This window comes from Pristis pectinata, chromosome 16, assembly GCF_009764475.1.
Source record: "Pristis pectinata isolate sPriPec2 chromosome 16, sPriPec2.1.pri, whole genome shotgun sequence".
Lineage (NCBI taxonomy): Eukaryota > Metazoa > Chordata > Chondrichthyes > Rhinopristiformes > Pristidae > Pristis > Pristis pectinata.
In genome coordinates this window covers 33,471,812-33,488,018 of record NC_067420.1, presented here as the reverse complement: position 1 = coordinate 33,488,018, position 16,207 = coordinate 33,471,812, and the positions used below count along the sequence as shown (strand labels likewise).

Below are 16,207 nucleotides of genomic sequence, written 5' to 3'. Positions count from 1 at the left end.
CATATACGTACTTATTAGAAGAAACACTGAGGGGACATGGGCACTGTACACAGAGAGAAGCTGCTTCTAGAGTGGCGTTTTGAACCAACCCAGCCTTACAGCGGTCACAGTCGTCTCCTTCTGTGTTATGCTGGCAATTCTAGAAAGAAAAGTTTTATATTTAAACATTTGATTGGTTACCTTCCTCCACAAACATTCTTGTGGAGAAAGAAGAGATTTAAGGTTCAACTTTCAGAACATGGACTACTAATGGAGAGTCTTGGCTATGATGCACCATTTGTATGACTGGTAACACAGATAATCACAATGGTCTAAATCAGCAGCCATTTTTGATTATCAATATTATTCGCAAGCTGGTAAATTGAAACCATGGTTCCAGTGTTGCAGGAAACACTTTTGGAACTCAGCAGCGTAAAGAAGGAGCTTAGCATTGCGGTTCACAAATAAAGCACCATCTCCTTCATTCATTGATTCACGGAGACTGGTACCGCCGTACCACCAGGGTCATGAAGCTCAGAAATCTTAACGTGCAATTGGCTGAATCCTCAGAGCAAGTGAAGCCTTGCTATTTTATATTGAGATTTATATTGGGTAATGTTGGGAATCTCAATGTTTTCTGATAAATTTTCACTTTCACAATTTATGAAGGAAGAAAAAGCGATGTTCCATCTACAATCCATTTCTAAATGTCAGCATTGATCCAATAACCATACCAACATAATTTACAACATATTAATAAAAATAAAATTGTCTTTTTAAGTGAAGCTACATATCACTCATTTGGTTCAATAGTCATGAAAGCTTTGGGATATATCCCATAAAATGAATAAATCACGTACCCATTTACAGTAATCTGTCAATGTAATGGCTTCGCTGTTGCTACTTACATCTTCCTTGTACTCAACTATTGTATCTTTACTCGTCACATAATCCCACCCCCCCACTGTATCTTGCACACCACTATCTGTTCCCTCCAGTCCCGCCCTTCACCCAAACACAGATCTTCCCCTTTGATCCTTTCATCCCCTGCCTTTTCCCAGTCTAAAACTTGGCACATTACCACCACTTTGAAATCTTCATAAAAGATCATCCACCGGAAACATTAACAGTTTTTCTCTTTACAGATGCTGCCTGAAGTGCAGTGTTTTCATGGAACAGTACAGCACAGGAACAGGCCCTTCAGCCCACCATTTCTGTGCTGACCATGATGCCAATGTAAACTTATCCCATCTGCCTGTGCATGACCCAGATCCCTCCATTCCCTGCATGTTTATGTATCTGCCCAAATGCCTCTTAAATGTGGCATTGTACTTGCTTCCACCTCTCCTGGCAGCGCGGTCCAGGCACCTACCACTCCCTGTGTAAGTAAACTTGCCTCGCAAATCTCCTTTAAACTTTCCCCCTCTCACCTTAAGCCGATGCCCTCTGGTATTTGACATTTCCACCCTGAGAAAACGACTCTGACTATCTACCCTTTCTATGCCTCTCATAACTTGACATACAGCTATCAGGTTGTTCCTCAACTTGCGATGCTCCATATTTTCTTTTGTTAAAAGGAAGTCCTTAATTCAATATAATTTGATGGATTTGCAAAACAAGCAAAATATACTTACTACACATATTCCAGAACCATCGAGGCACTGGTCAGAATGGCCATTGCAATTACAGGGTACACATTTACCCAGGAAAAGGCCCTTTGTATCTCGATAATAACCTGGTGAACAGTCCTGTTGGGGACAAGAAAGGGAAACTTATCCAGGGTTTGGAATATTTAGCTTTTCTCTGTCTTCCATAGAAGATATGATAGTCATACCTGTACTACACTGACAAAGCAGCCAAACTAAATTACAATTCAAGCACTAACACCAGTCACAGTCATGCTGATGAAACTGGTGTTAGCAACACCAGTCTCCATTAGATAATAATAAATCCAAACCAAATTGATAACAGATGGAAAGATCCTCGGCCTCCTCCACTGCCAGGAGAATTCCAAGTGCAAACTGGAGGAAAAGCACCTCATTTTCCATCTTGGAACCTTGCAGCCTAACAGCATGAACATTGAATTCTCCCACTTTAAGTAATCCCCACCCCCCTACCCCACAACCCCTCCCCACCATGCTGCTTCTCTCCTTCCCTTTCCTAGCCTCTCTCTCTTTTTTTCCCTTTCTCTCCTTACCTTTTGACTCATCCCCTGGTGGATCTGCTCTCCCCTCCTCCCCCACACCTGCCTATCACTATCTCTTACCTGCATCTACCTATCACCACCTTGAGTCCACCCCGCCTCCTCTCTTTTGTCCACCTATCACTGCTCTGATTTTCTCTCCTATATATTAGGCTTCCCCTTTTCCTATCATCAGTCCTGAAGAAGGGTCTTGACCCGAAAAGTTGACCGCCTGTTTTTCTCCACAGATGCTGCCTGGCCTGCTGAGTTCCTCCAGCATCATCGTGTTTTTCATCTAGATTCCAGCATCTGCAGTCCTTTGTTTCTCCTGTAAAGATTCTCAGACACCTCAAAAGGGTGCAATGTTTGTCAGGTGACTGTATCAAGAGGCATGGATCTAAGGTGGAACATGGGACAGAGGTCCTGATTTGCCATGCTGTAATGGAATGATACAGTGGGCTCAGGGAGCTATAATAGCCCATCCCTGATCCTAATGATAACTTGCAGATTACGACAATCAAAACTTGTTTTCTGTCTTTCCCAGTTCTGAGGAAGGGTCAACTGTTTCTCTTTGCACAAACTTTGTCTGACCTGCTGAAAGTTTCCAGCATTTGCCGTTTTTACTTTGCTTAAATCCAGTTCCTTCTGGCCCACATGGCCCATTCTACTAGCACGGGTGATTTAATTTTGACTTTCATATTTCTTCTTCCTATCTGTTTGGTACTGGCAATAATAGGAAATAAGTATTTCAAATTTGTATTCCTGGATCTAAAATACACTTGGGCCCTACAGGATCACTTGTCCATTAAGGATAATGATGTAAATCCTATTGTCTTCCAGATCCCCGCTGTGTTAACTCTCTTCTGGGAGTGGAAATCTGTAAAATCAGCCTCTGGGTGGACAACAAAACCACCGATAATGAGACTACTTAACACTATCTGCTACGAATCAAACAGCATAAAAGGACACTGTTTGGTCCATCCTGCCTGTGATAATGCTCAAAAGAACCCATCAGTTGGTTTACTCCCCTGTTCTTTACCAAAAGCTTTACCCTGTAAATTACTCTGCATATTTTATCCCAGCAAGATGTCAAAGAAGTTTCCACTTTTGAAAAGAAAATCACTCTGCGAAGGATTGTGTGCGTTTCTCTCAACCACTGGTTGGCAGAGAGGTCAAGAACTAGGGGACAAAGAATTAGGGCAATTGGCAAAAGAACCAAAACTGAGGAAAAATGGTTTCATGCAGCTTGTGGCTGGCCTCAGAAATGCACTGCACTAGGTAGAAGCAAATTCTATGAAAGAACTTGCAGTGGAGAGGGGGCAGGAATGGGACCAATTAGACCTGGTCTCACATCGAGTTGGTATAGACATTTTGGGCTAAATGGCCTCTTTCCCTGATGTAACCATTTTGTGAACCTCCAACCCACTCTCTGTACTATCATCAGCTTTCTAAATCTCAAGAAAAGCCAACTCCACGTTTAAAACATCTTATACACACAACCCAAGTTTCCAACACGTGAATGATTAACTTCCCATCAACAAGGAATACACACTTCAGTGACCAGACACCAATAAAAAGAAAGAATCACTCATACCTGACAGGAATCTCCTACATAATTAGCTGGGCAGAGACAGATTTCCACATTGCTGGCAGCATCCCCGTCTCCCGAGTTTGAAGCTTGCTCGAGGATTACATTCCGTAGGGCAACACGCTTGGCCAATTGGGAGTGAAGGGCTCGAATCTGTAGGTCATCCAGGCTGGCCAACACCATCATCATTTCTTCTCTGGACACAGGGTTATGTGTTTGTGAATGCCTGAAGTTACTCTAAGCAAGAAGAAATTTGTTCTGACATCAAATGCATCTTTAAAGACCCTACCCATTCAGGTCATTTTCTCTTCTCACCTCTTCCATCAGGCAGAAGATACAGGAGCCTGAGGGCACATACCATCAGGCTTAAGGACCGCTTCTATGCCACAATGATAAGACTATTGAACGGTTCCCTTATACAATGAAATGGACTCTGACCTCACCATCTACCTTGTTGTGACCTTACACCTTATTGCACTGCACTTTCTCTGTAGCTGTGACACTTTACTCTGTCCTGTTATTGTTTTTACCTGTACTACTTCAATGCACTCTGTACTAACTCAGTGTAACTGCACTGTGTAATGAATTGACCTGTACGATCGGTACAGGAAACAATTTCTGCTACTTTTCAACTGTTATTTTCCACAACAACACAATCCTTTGTTGATTAGAACGTATGGTTTAACCTGGCCCTCATTCTTAAAATACTGTTCCTCTCTTTCTCATAAACGATTGGTATGCAAGACAAGTTTTTCACTGCACCTTGGTACAAGTGACAATAATAAACCAATACAGGAAACAGAATACGATGAGATGGACTCTGACCTCATGATCTACCTTGTTGTGACCTTGCACCTTATTGCACTGCACTTTCTCTGACCTGTACGATCGGTACAGGAAACAATTTCTGCTACTTTTCAACTGTTATTTTCCACAACAACACAATCCTTTGTTGATTAGAACGTATGGTTTAACCTGGCCCTCATTCTTAAAATACTGTTCCTCTCTTTCTCATAAACCACAGAGCATGCACTTACACTGCGTACATTTCTCTCCAATGTTAAGTCCGCTGAGTACAAGTGCAGGATTAGTGCTTGACGCAACTCCTGAAATCTTGCTCCAACCCACTCCTGGATTCAAGAGAGGGTCTAATGTCACACTTTGTGAATAAACCCATTCCAGTTTGTTTAAACGCTCTCAAAGGGAAGGGAGAAATTTTTCGTTGTCAGTGGCACTGAATCCAAACAAGACTATTAGGGCAGGTTGTACTTGCCTTCACACATGATTGCATTACATCGATACATGGAGCTCAAGTGCAATCAACCAGCATTTAGTGCATAAAGAACCAAAGACTAATCTCTCTGCCTCCTTTTCTTTTTAAACTCCAAGCCTGAGATGAATGGTAATTGCTACAATCCAGTATGTTTCTTTGGGTGGTGTAGACTTGCTTGGAACGTGAATCACATAGAACCAGTCAATACACAGCACTGTTGTGACTGCAGCCCTCTAAGTCATTGAAGTAAATAACTTGAAGCAAATAATAGATGAATCAATCTCAAACCTCCACCAGCTGAAGCTGGTTTTCATGAAGCTGCCCAGGTGCTGGATAATCCTTGGCTACATACATTATGGTCATTTGGTTTCCCTGAGGAATAAGAAGGAATTAACAAATATTAAGAAAAGTCCTCCAATAAAAAAAATCAGTTAACCATGTCCGTAGGACACATGATTCAGAATTAAAAGATTTGGAGTATCCCAAAATCTGCACACTACAGACTCAGCATTGCTTACAAAGAGTCCAGGATGATGCCACGAGCTGAGCTCTTACAAGATCTCACCTTCAGAATCACATCAGGGCGAACCTCGACTGGTAGAGAGATGATGTCACCACGCAGAACTTCAGACCGAAGCTTGTACATCAAGTGCCCTCCGTACGAGGAAACCTTCAAAGGAGAAGAGTTTATGTTACATCTAATTGGAGATTTAAGGGGCAAATTGAAGGATGGATGAAGAAAAAAATGGAAATGGATTGCACAGCCCCCAGTTATCACATGGATAGATAGGCACCATAGGCCCAAAATTTCACGCAGTGAATGTTTGTTCATTCCGCACGGGACAGGAGTGCCCAAGTAGTTTAGGATGTGCCAAGTCATATAGTAAGAGCTATACAGTACAGAAACAGGCCCTTTGGCCCAGTGAAACTGCGCTGAACATCAAGCACCCATTTACACTTATCCCATTTTATTATTCCAACATTACCATTAAACCCTCAGGAATATACCTCTCACCCACACATTAGGGACAAATTACAGTGGCCAACTAATCCATCAACCGGGAAGTCTTTGAGATCTAGAAGGAAACCAGAGCACCTGGAGGAAACCTTTGTGGTCACTGAGGGATTGTTCAAACTCTACACAGGTAGCACCAGAAGTCAGGATTGAACCGGGTCACTGGTGCTGTGAGGTAGAAGCTCTATTAGCTTTGCCACTGTGCCAGGCTGCATGTCAATTACCACTGTGGAGCTATTTCCTACAAAATAGAGGGTCAATGACCATTTCTGGCCATATACTGATATTTGATTGCAACTGCCCACACAGCCTGCAGTACTCAGCTTGTAGCAGCCTTACCTTCCTCAGACAGACAACTGCAGGTAGTTGCTCAGGCAGATTAAGAGTGTGATTACTTACCTGGAGCATCCTGGATCATCCCCTAATCTGTGGACCACTGCCTTCTCCATGTTTCTTCCCTACCACCCCCTCTCCCAATCCAGTTCCACAGAAGCTTTAGTGCCAGAGTACATCCTCTTCACACCAAGGATGGGATGGATCACCAGCTGCATCATGCATTAGAGGACAACTGGATGGACTCTGACCTCACGATCTACCTTGTTGTGACCTTGCACCTTATTGCACTGCACTTTCTCTGTAGCTGTGACACTTTACTCTGTCCTGTTATTGTTTTTACCTCAATGCACTCTGTAATAACTCAGTGTAACTGCACTGTGTAATGAATTGACCTGTACGATTGGTATGCAAGACAAGTTTTTCACTGTACCTCGGTACAAGTGACAATAATAAACCAATACCAAGTGCTGGTCATTGTCACCACTCAGCCAATTTCTTGGGCAAAGCTGTGTTCACTAATAATAACTGGCAGATTAGTGCTACACTTGAAAATTGGTTTTACTAAACTTCTATCAATAATCATTATGGCAACAAGGTCAAAGTCTGAGTACACTGTAGCAAGCAACTCTCCTCCTGACCTTTTCCATTATCTATACGGTGCACCAGAAGTGAAAATCCACTCAACTTGCCCGGACGACTGTAGTTCCAACAGCACTCAAGCATCACCGTCAAGGAAGAGGCTGGCCAATTGGTGACACTCCATCCAGCACCCTCACCCCACCACCACAGCATGGTGGCTCCAGGGTATAACCACCTACAAAATGCACCACAAAAGCCAACAGCACCTTCCAAACCTATCACAAGGAAAGAGAAACACAGCAAGTGTATGGGAATTTAACCAAATATAGTTTCCCCTGAAAATGCACATTGATCTGGCTCAGATATTGTCGCTATGTTCAAATCCTGGATCTCTGCACCCACCTTCACCACCTTTGTAAGGACAATCAAGGACTGCACATAAACGCTGGCCTTCCTAGTGACATCCACACACCAGGAATGAGTATGAGAGAAGCAATTCCTCACTATAGAAGAACTTGAGCTGATGCAGTTTTGTATTTGAAATGCAAATACTAATATGCCATCATATCTACAGCCAGAGAGTTAAATCATCCACCTCGTGACATGTGAATGATTATAGGTTGTAAGTGCTTATATATTTTAATTTGCTTCAGTGTACCTGGTCTCCAAGGTAGGGAAGTGGCGCCTGCCAGTACAGTTCTTGGTAAATATCGGTCACATCACGAAGATTCACTTCAACCTCTCTTTCTTCAGAGTTGAGAGATGCTGGTAGTTCTTGGCGATCCCCACTCACCAATTTCCAACCATCCATATCCACAAACTGAAATCAAAAACAGAACAGGATGAGAGGTTTCCCCAAATTGAAATGGCTTAATTTTTCAAAGAATACTTATAATCTGGCATTGAGATGCCTCTGAATCACCCCTTTTGTGAAGGCCCTCAATAGCTATTGACTCTTCTGTTGCCAGAAACCACACAGAGTTAGTCATACAGCATGGAAGCAGGCCATTCAGCCCACCATATCCATGTCAACCAGTGGGCACCCATTCATATTGATCTCAGTTTCCAGCCTTCCATGTCTAGGTGATTCAATGGGATTGTGGTAATATATTGACACGAATAGAGGATTGGCTAACCAACAGAATACAAGATTTGGGGTAAACAGGTCACCTTCAGATTGGCAATCACTAACTAGTATGCCAAGACTTCATTTAGGTCTGGGCTAGTGCATTCCTGGAATTTATAAACCTCATCTGATTGCAGCAGTTCACAACTGAGTGTGTCCTGTGGAAACTAATTACATCCTTCCTTCATTGGCGCAGTAACAGGAAAGCACCTTCAAGCAGAACCTCACTGAATGGCATCAGGGTCAATTGGCAGAGGTCGCAGACTTAAGGTGTTTGGCAATAGGAACAAAGGTCCCATAAAGAATATACGCTGTATTTAAAAAAAACTCAGTAGGTGTTTTGATGTAAATATTGGGATTTGATGTGGGAAACGTGGTCATCCATTTAGAACACAAAACAGGAAAGCAGAGGATTTTTAAAAAATTGTGAATGATGGAGTAGTTTGATGTACAGAGTTTGATGGATTGTGATTATGGAGGAGGATGTGAAAGCTTCAAGGGGATGTGGACAAGCTGTGTGGGCGAGAACACGGCAGAGGGGAAATAATGTGGGAAATTGTGAGGTTATCCACTTTATTGCATCTAACTGGAAAGTGAAGTATTTGTTAAATGGCGAGAGATTGGGTAGTGTTGACGTTCAAAGGGACCTAGGTATGCTTGTACAAACGTCAATGAAGGCCAACAATCAAGGTGCCACAAGCGTTTAGGAGGGCAAATGATGCATTAGCCTTTATTGTGAGTGGATTTAAACAAAGAAGAAAGAAAGTCTAAATGCAATCTCATAGGACCTTGGTGGGAACATCCCTGGAGTACTGTGTATAGTTTTAGTTTCCTTATCCAAGGATGGATGTACCTGCTATAGGGGAGTGCAGTGAAGATTTACTAGACTAGTTCCAGCAACGTTTGTCAGATGAGGAGAGATGAGTAGACGAAGCCAATATTCTCTAGTGTTCAGAAGAATGAGAGATCTCATTGAAACTTACACTGAAGGAGAGAGGAAGGGGCACACGGAGTGTGGGCTACTTGAAATTAGAAAATTCTATGTTTATTCAGTTGGGTTGTAACTTGCCTTGGGCCTCAGCCTGGCAGTGGAGAAGGCCGAGAACAGATAGGTCAGTGTGGGGATGGGAAGGGAAGTGGAAATGGCATGCAGCCGGGAGGTCTGGATGGCCACTGTGGAGGCTTGCGTAGATCTACAGAGGCTTGCTTGCTGTATTGCCTCCTGCACTAAGTTGCTCTGATTCAGAAAAAACCCCAGCCGGTTAGTCAAGGCTGGAAGTATAGATCTATGGGATATACTTTATTTTTGGAGATATCCAAAGCAGGGTTTCACACAAATTTGGACAAGAAGCACTAAATCAGAAAAGCAATTCCCACATTGGTTCTGGATCTTTGTCCAAAATCTGCTTTTGTTAAAAAATATTTCTTTGTCACGTTTCAATATGGTACATCAGTGCCAACAGGTCTAACCCATATGAAATGACTTAAGCTTATATATCTTTATTAGTCACATGTATATCGAAATGCATCTGTGAAATGCATCTTTCTGAGTAGTGTTCTGGGGGCAGCCCACAAGTGTCATCATGCTTCCGACACCAACATAGTATGCCCACAACTTCCTAACCTATATGTCTTTGGAATGTGGGAGCAAACTGGAGCACTTGGAGGAAAACCACGCAGTCACGGGGAGAAGGTACAAACTCCTTACAGACAGTGGCCGGAATTGAACCTGGGTCACTGGTGCTGTAAAGCGTTATGCTAACAGTTACATTACCGTGCCTGCCCCTTCAGCCAAACTGTACTGTTAGAAGTAGAACGGAGGAGAATGTGACATCGCAAGGACAACACACAACTTACTGCAGCCCTTCGCTTGTCAGAGATCCGGCAGCGATCTGTAGCCCCGAAGCAGAAGCAGCTGGTGCAGCCTTTGGGATTGGTTGGATCCAAGTAAAAGGTTCCTAGACGGCAGGTGTCACACCGTGGGCCTTCCACATTTTCCTGAACAGACAAATCCAGGGAAGAAAACAGAGATGATATAATTTGCCCCCAGTGGGTGCAACCATTAACATGGATAAGGACTAGAGCAGTCTCCTGAACTTACCCGGATTCCAAGGGGTTGGAGAAGAATCTGCCAGATGCTTATGGCCTGTCAAGTGGCCTGGGGAATTCTATTCTGATTTTTAAACATCTCCCAGAAGACTCTGGGCAGCGTGGGTTCCACATACTGCAGAGCTACACTGTTATCCAAAGGGAGGGTGGATGGAATGGTGGCTCTTTGCTTATTCAATAGTGTAACAATGCTCCATGTCCATTGGACACGACTTTACTGTTTATTACGTGTGCCTGACAGAAACCATAACATTGCCTCCACGTGGAATTAAGTGAAGTGATTGATCAAAGCTAAGCTCATGGGCAAGAATCCCTTTGTAAAGCACTTCTATACATGCTTCCATTTTTGCCTGAATAGTGAGAAGCTACAAAGGAATTGGTCAGCTGAAGACAATTCATGGAGGGTTGAAAAGTGCACACTGAAGCAGAATAAGTCAATGGATGTATCCCTGAAGATGGTTTGGCTCCCCCTCATTGTCACACTCAAACAACGAGGATATCAGTCCTGCATATGAGTTGGCCTATACTAACATACAGACTGTATGAGGTAAGTCAGTATGGAGAGATGACTGGCCTTTCATGTATGGTTTCATCTTTAACCCTGTGCTGAAAATTGGACATAACGATCTCTGGGGCCTATTTCTTGCTGCTACCGTCAGGCAGGAGGTACAGAAGCCTGAAGTCCCACATCAGCAGGTTCAGGAACAGCTACTTTCCTACAACCATCAGGTTCCTGAACCGATCTGCACAACCCTAACCCTACCTCAGCAACGGAACACTATGGACCACCTCTTGCACTAACATGGACTAGTCTCTGATTGTGCCTTTATAATTTGCACTGTCTTTTTTTTCTTTCGCTCTTCACTGTCTTGAATGATCTTTGTAATAATGTATATTCTGTGTGTTGTCTGAACCTACGTGCCTGTGATGCTGCTGTGAGCGAGTTTTTCATTGTACCTGTACTTCACTGTGCTTGTGTATATGACAATAAAATCGACTTGACTTGACAGATGATCTTGCCCCTTAAAACTTTGTCCTGGAAGAATAAATCTGCAAAATCTTCGCCATTGCATCCTTAATCTTACAGAGAATATAAACAAACCACCAATCCTAATATGGGTCCCAACAAGTTTTCCTCCTGTGGGTTCAATACTAATAGTGCGATAGGAAAATTTTAGTTAATTCTAGCTTTGATGTCTTTCTAATCTACTTTAGAAAGTATCTTGTCAGTTCAATAAATTATTCAGTACTTCCATGAATCAAGTTTAAATATGGTTAAAAGTACACTATCGCTGAGTGGGATATTTTATAATTACTTTGCATTTCATGCCAACTGTTGTATGGTTTCATATTTAATTGGAGCAGCTTTGCTTTAATGGATTGTCTGACCTTGCAATGGCATTGGCCAGTGAGCGAGTCACAAACACTAGCTTCTGTTCCGTCTTCATTACAGTCACATGGCACGCAGTCTGGGTAGTGGTAGTATCCAGGAGCACAGCGATCACACTGACGTCCAGCTACGTTAGGCTTGCACCTGAACAAGAAATCAGGCTAGGAATTAACAAGCATCTATAAAAGGATGTCCATAGATGGTGCAGGAGAAGCTTGATGGGACAAGCGGGTGGGCAGTTGGTGAGATGGTGCAATCCTTCGGCTACTTACGCTGGGCTTTTCCGTGCTCAGGATCGAATTCAGATCTCTGGAGCTGGGAGGTAGCAGCATACATTGCTGTGCTACCAAGCTGCCTAGAAGCACATTTTGGGGGCACACTGAAGGACAGGGGTCAGTGCTGAACAGTAGACTTTGAGTTTTGTGCCAAGTATGAGGTCTTGAATTGTGTTTCAACTGACCACCATAAATGTCAGGTCTCCAAGCAACATCTGAACTGGTAATTTATCGATATTATATTAAACTCAACCTAGTATACCAGTTGCGTAATCACATCAATGTTAACACTGATTGGGACTAAGATGCTTTCACAGTGTCACTAAATACCAACTGACTGTTCCTGCAGGCAAGTCATTCAATCATACAAATCTGGCACAAATTAGATTTTTGTTTCGGAAGCAGTTGTTACTAGAAATCCATATTTTTATCTATAACATTACTCCTGTCTACAATTCTCGACTGGAAAATAACGAGTCCCCTTGTCACACTAGCATCAATTTTACAACCATTACGAATTCATGCACTAGTATTTATTATGGGATGGGAACTGATAACTTCAGTTACATGCTCTGACCAGTGGTGGCACTGCAGTGCCCTCAGTTTGCATCCATCAGCACCTGACCTGATTGTACATGGAAACTCCACTTCTCCAATATACTTGATGACCTTCCTTCTCACATTAAATAAAATTTGTGCCAAGGAATAAAAAATGGAATTCTTTGTATGCAAGGTGTGAAACGATGATATGAACATGATTGCACCCTTGACCGAGTTAAGCTACTTTCTTCATTTGAAATATTACTGCTTTGAAATTCATCCCTAGTGAACAGCCCCAGATAATAAAGGGCACCAGTTCTACCTCCTTTCATAAAATAAAGTCAATGGAAGCAAATTTCGGAAGTAATGCAGAACGTGAAACCTTATATTGTGTTTGCAACGAACAATCTGCTGGAGGAACTCAGTGGGTTGAGCATCTGAGGGAGGAAAACATTGTCGATGTTTTGGGTCGAAACCCTGTATCAGGACCGGCAGAAACAATGGGCCTACCAAGACAGTCCTGTTCGTGGATCTTGGGTAAGAGATAGAAGTGCAGGGTTGGGGCTCGATCAGGTTTGAGGTTGTGGAAGGGAGATCTCCTGATATGATGGAGATTTGTGACAGTGCGGGAGATGGTGGTGTAGTGTTTGTTGGTGGGGTCATGGTCCAGGGGATGATATGTGGAGCTATCTGAGATATTGTGTTTATATTGTATTTAGTGTTACTCTCCTGAAGATAAGAGGCCAACCTTCAACAAAATTGGATAGCACAGGGCATAGTTAGTCGAGCTGCTGCCTCCCAGCTCCAGCAACCGGTTCGATCCTGACCTGTGATGCCATCTGTATGGAGTTTGTACAATATCCCTGTGACTGTGTGGGTTTCCTTTGGGTATTCCGATTTCCTCCCACGTCCCAAAGATTTGTGGGCAAGTTAATTGGCCACTGTAAATTACCCCTGGTGTGTATAGGTGAGTGGCAGAGTCTGGGGAGAGGGAGGGAGGAGGGCAGGGGAAGGGGGAATTTATGGGAATTATGGAGAGACTAATAAAGTGGAATTAGTGTAAATGGGTGCTTGATAGTCAGTGCAGACCAAAGGGCCTGTTTCCATGCTGTACAACTCTATAGCTAAAGTCCACCTGGGCCATGGGCCAGTTTCCCAAATGGAAGGTGACCTGAAATGTAATCACAGTCAAAGTCCCAAACAACAGAAGACTTCATGTCAACCGCCCTTTAAGATGTATTGTAGGAAGCACTTTATTTCTCCACTTAAGATCTCCGGTGACCATTAAATGGATTGATACATTTGCCAACAGAGAGCAGGCTTTCCATGTGAAACAGGAGGAGCGAAGGAGATGAGAAGCAGCTAATTAATTTAGCTCTGACTATTGCTTTACTAGTTACACTAGCTCTGGGTGCAATCTTACTTGATATGGACTTGAGAACACAGGGCAAGACTTTCCTTTCCTTACCTGGGTCAAGGTCTGACAAAGCACGGAGGTAAGGTGAATTAACATCTGTAAGACAACGCAGCAACACTTCCTCCATTAAACAGGGGGGAAGCCCAATGAGCTTTCTCAGGCTGTGTGGTCCCCACAGCCTTATTTTCCTCTCTGTTCTCCATCAAGTGCTGGTTTGTGCCCATGTCATAAAGATAACATGTCCCTTCCATTGACGTGGTTAAAGCTACGACTGGAAGGTGAGCCGCTTCTTCTCCTTTCTGACCCCAATGAAGTTGTGCCTTTCCTTTGTTCCTCTGTAAACGAACCATGCTAACACTGCACAAAGTGACCCCTGCTTCACTAGTTACCCTTGCTCTTCTGAGCGCCAATGAATTAAGGATGTGGGTAAGATAGGGTTATACAACTCATGTTTTGACTTCGTAAATTCCACCGCCTGATGTTATCTCCCTGAGAGAAAATAAAAGCATGGTACATAAAAGACCTTTGTAGATAGCTACTATTCCAAAACACAGCAGATACTCAATGCTTCAAGCATTTTGATTGGGGCCAGCTCTCGAACAACTTCAAGGTGAGGGCAGTTTGCCAGTTCGCAACACACAAGTCTCATGCAGTCATTGGGAATCCCCAGCAAAAACACGGCAGATTTGCTGAATCTAGCTGTTGACTTAGATCCAGGCCCTCATTATCAGTATCAGATACATGGACACAGATAAATATTTGCAGTTGATGTCAGCTCCACCATACCCACTTCTTAATGACCTTGCACAGTATGCAATGACCTTTAATGTTGCAAATAGGTTGAATTTGCAAGGCCCTAAACTATTTAAAAAACCTTTATTCCCACAAAGAATAGTTCCACCCCAACCCAAGAAATACAAGATATGTGCCGTTTCATTCTTTTTTGCTACAGCACTAACACAGCATGCAAAAAAAGTTAACATAAGCACACACCATTTCTTTGCATCTATTCAAAACAAAACTTGTCCCTCCCATGGTTTGATTCCCTCTCACATAGCTTGCTGCCAAATAGTACTGTACCATGACACCCTGGCGTTTGATAACATCTGGCTGACTGAGGTGGACTAGTCAAGCCTTAGACAAAACCATGGAGATAATGAAGTTGCTCAGAAATCTGACATAAAGCTGCTACATTCCTGGTGTTGTGAAGCATCACTCGATAGTATATCAATCGCATCAGCCGGCAGCTCTGTGACAGGCTTGTGATCAACCGGCTCACCTGCACTGTCCGCTCTCAGTGTTACATTCTGGTCTGGTCGTGTCTTGAATCCCCGAGTGAGAGCAGTTGCACGCTTCACAGCCGATCAGTGGGTGGCAACCAAACGTCTGTGGCTCACAGGTGATGCATTCTGGGCGCACGGTCCGAGGGGGACAGATACAGTGACCTGTGACCTCTTCACACAAACGCCGGCCACAGTCACATGCTGAGACAGGAACAATGAAAATTAACAGGCTAGTTTCAATTGTTCTGGTAGTTAGGGACAGTATTTTACATCCATCCTCACTCCTTCCTTCCTTCAGCTTTGCCTTCTGTACTTTAGGCCATTCAATAGACAAAGTAGGATGATAATCTACTGCCAGACTTCCAGGCGGTAGTATTAAAAAGTAAAAGAAAACACAAGCAAATGTTGGAGTTTCGAAATAAAAACAGTGAAAGCTGGAAATACTCAGCAGGTCAGGTAACATCTGTGGAGAGAGAAGCAGTCAGTTTCAAGCCTGATGACTCTTCATCAGATCAGCAACTGAAATGTTGACTGGTCTCTCTCCACAAGATGCTCCCTCACTTGCTGAGCACATCTAGCGTTCCTTGTGGTTGGCAATGAGGAAAGAACTAATCTCAATTTAAAATTAAGAATCACAGATGACACCAAAATTGATGGTATTGTGGACAGTGAGGAAGGTTGTCTCAGGTTACAGCAGGACAAAGATCAACTGGGAAAGAGGGCAAGGGAATGGCTGGTGGAATTTAACTCAGATAAGTACAAAGTATGCAGTTTGGGAAGTTAAACCATGGCAGGGCATACACAGTGAATGGCAGGGCCCCAGGGAGTGTTATTGATCAGAAAGACATTGGGGCACATACATAGTACCCTAGAAGTGGCGAAACAGGTGGACAGGGTGGTGAAGACGACACAAGGTACACTTGCCTTCATTGGTCGAGGCATCAAGTACAGGAATTGGGACATCATGTTACAGTTGTACAAATCGTTGGTTAGGCCACACTCAGTGTATTATATGTGGTTCTGGTCACCATACTGCAGGAAGGATGTGATTAAGCTAGAGAGGGTGTAGCAAGGATTCGCAAAGATGTTGCGTGGATCGGAGGGCTTGAGATACA

The 16,207-nt window shown here is 43.3% G+C and overlaps 1 protein-coding gene across 1 annotated transcript in view; it reads right to left on the bottom strand.

The window, feature by feature from the left end:
• The window catches only part of lama5 (laminin, alpha 5), a 225,779-nt gene that overhangs the window by 50,808 nt on the left and 158,764 nt on the right, over positions 1-16,207 (bottom strand). The window contains exons 35-43 of the mRNA XM_052031153.1: positions 15,089-15,293; positions 11,577-11,721; positions 9,936-10,076; positions 7,611-7,772; positions 5,588-5,692; positions 5,311-5,394; positions 3,756-3,986; positions 1,614-1,727; positions 12-139 (exon numbers count right to left, since the gene is read on the bottom strand). Coding sequence (XP_051887113.1) covers positions 12-139; positions 1,614-1,727; positions 3,756-3,986; positions 5,311-5,394; positions 5,588-5,692; positions 7,611-7,772; positions 9,936-10,076; positions 11,577-11,721; positions 15,089-15,293 — 1,315 coding nt within the window. The remainder of the gene's footprint in view (positions 1-11; positions 140-1,613; positions 1,728-3,755; positions 3,987-5,310; positions 5,395-5,587; positions 5,693-7,610; positions 7,773-9,935; positions 10,077-11,576; positions 11,722-15,088; positions 15,294-16,207) is intronic.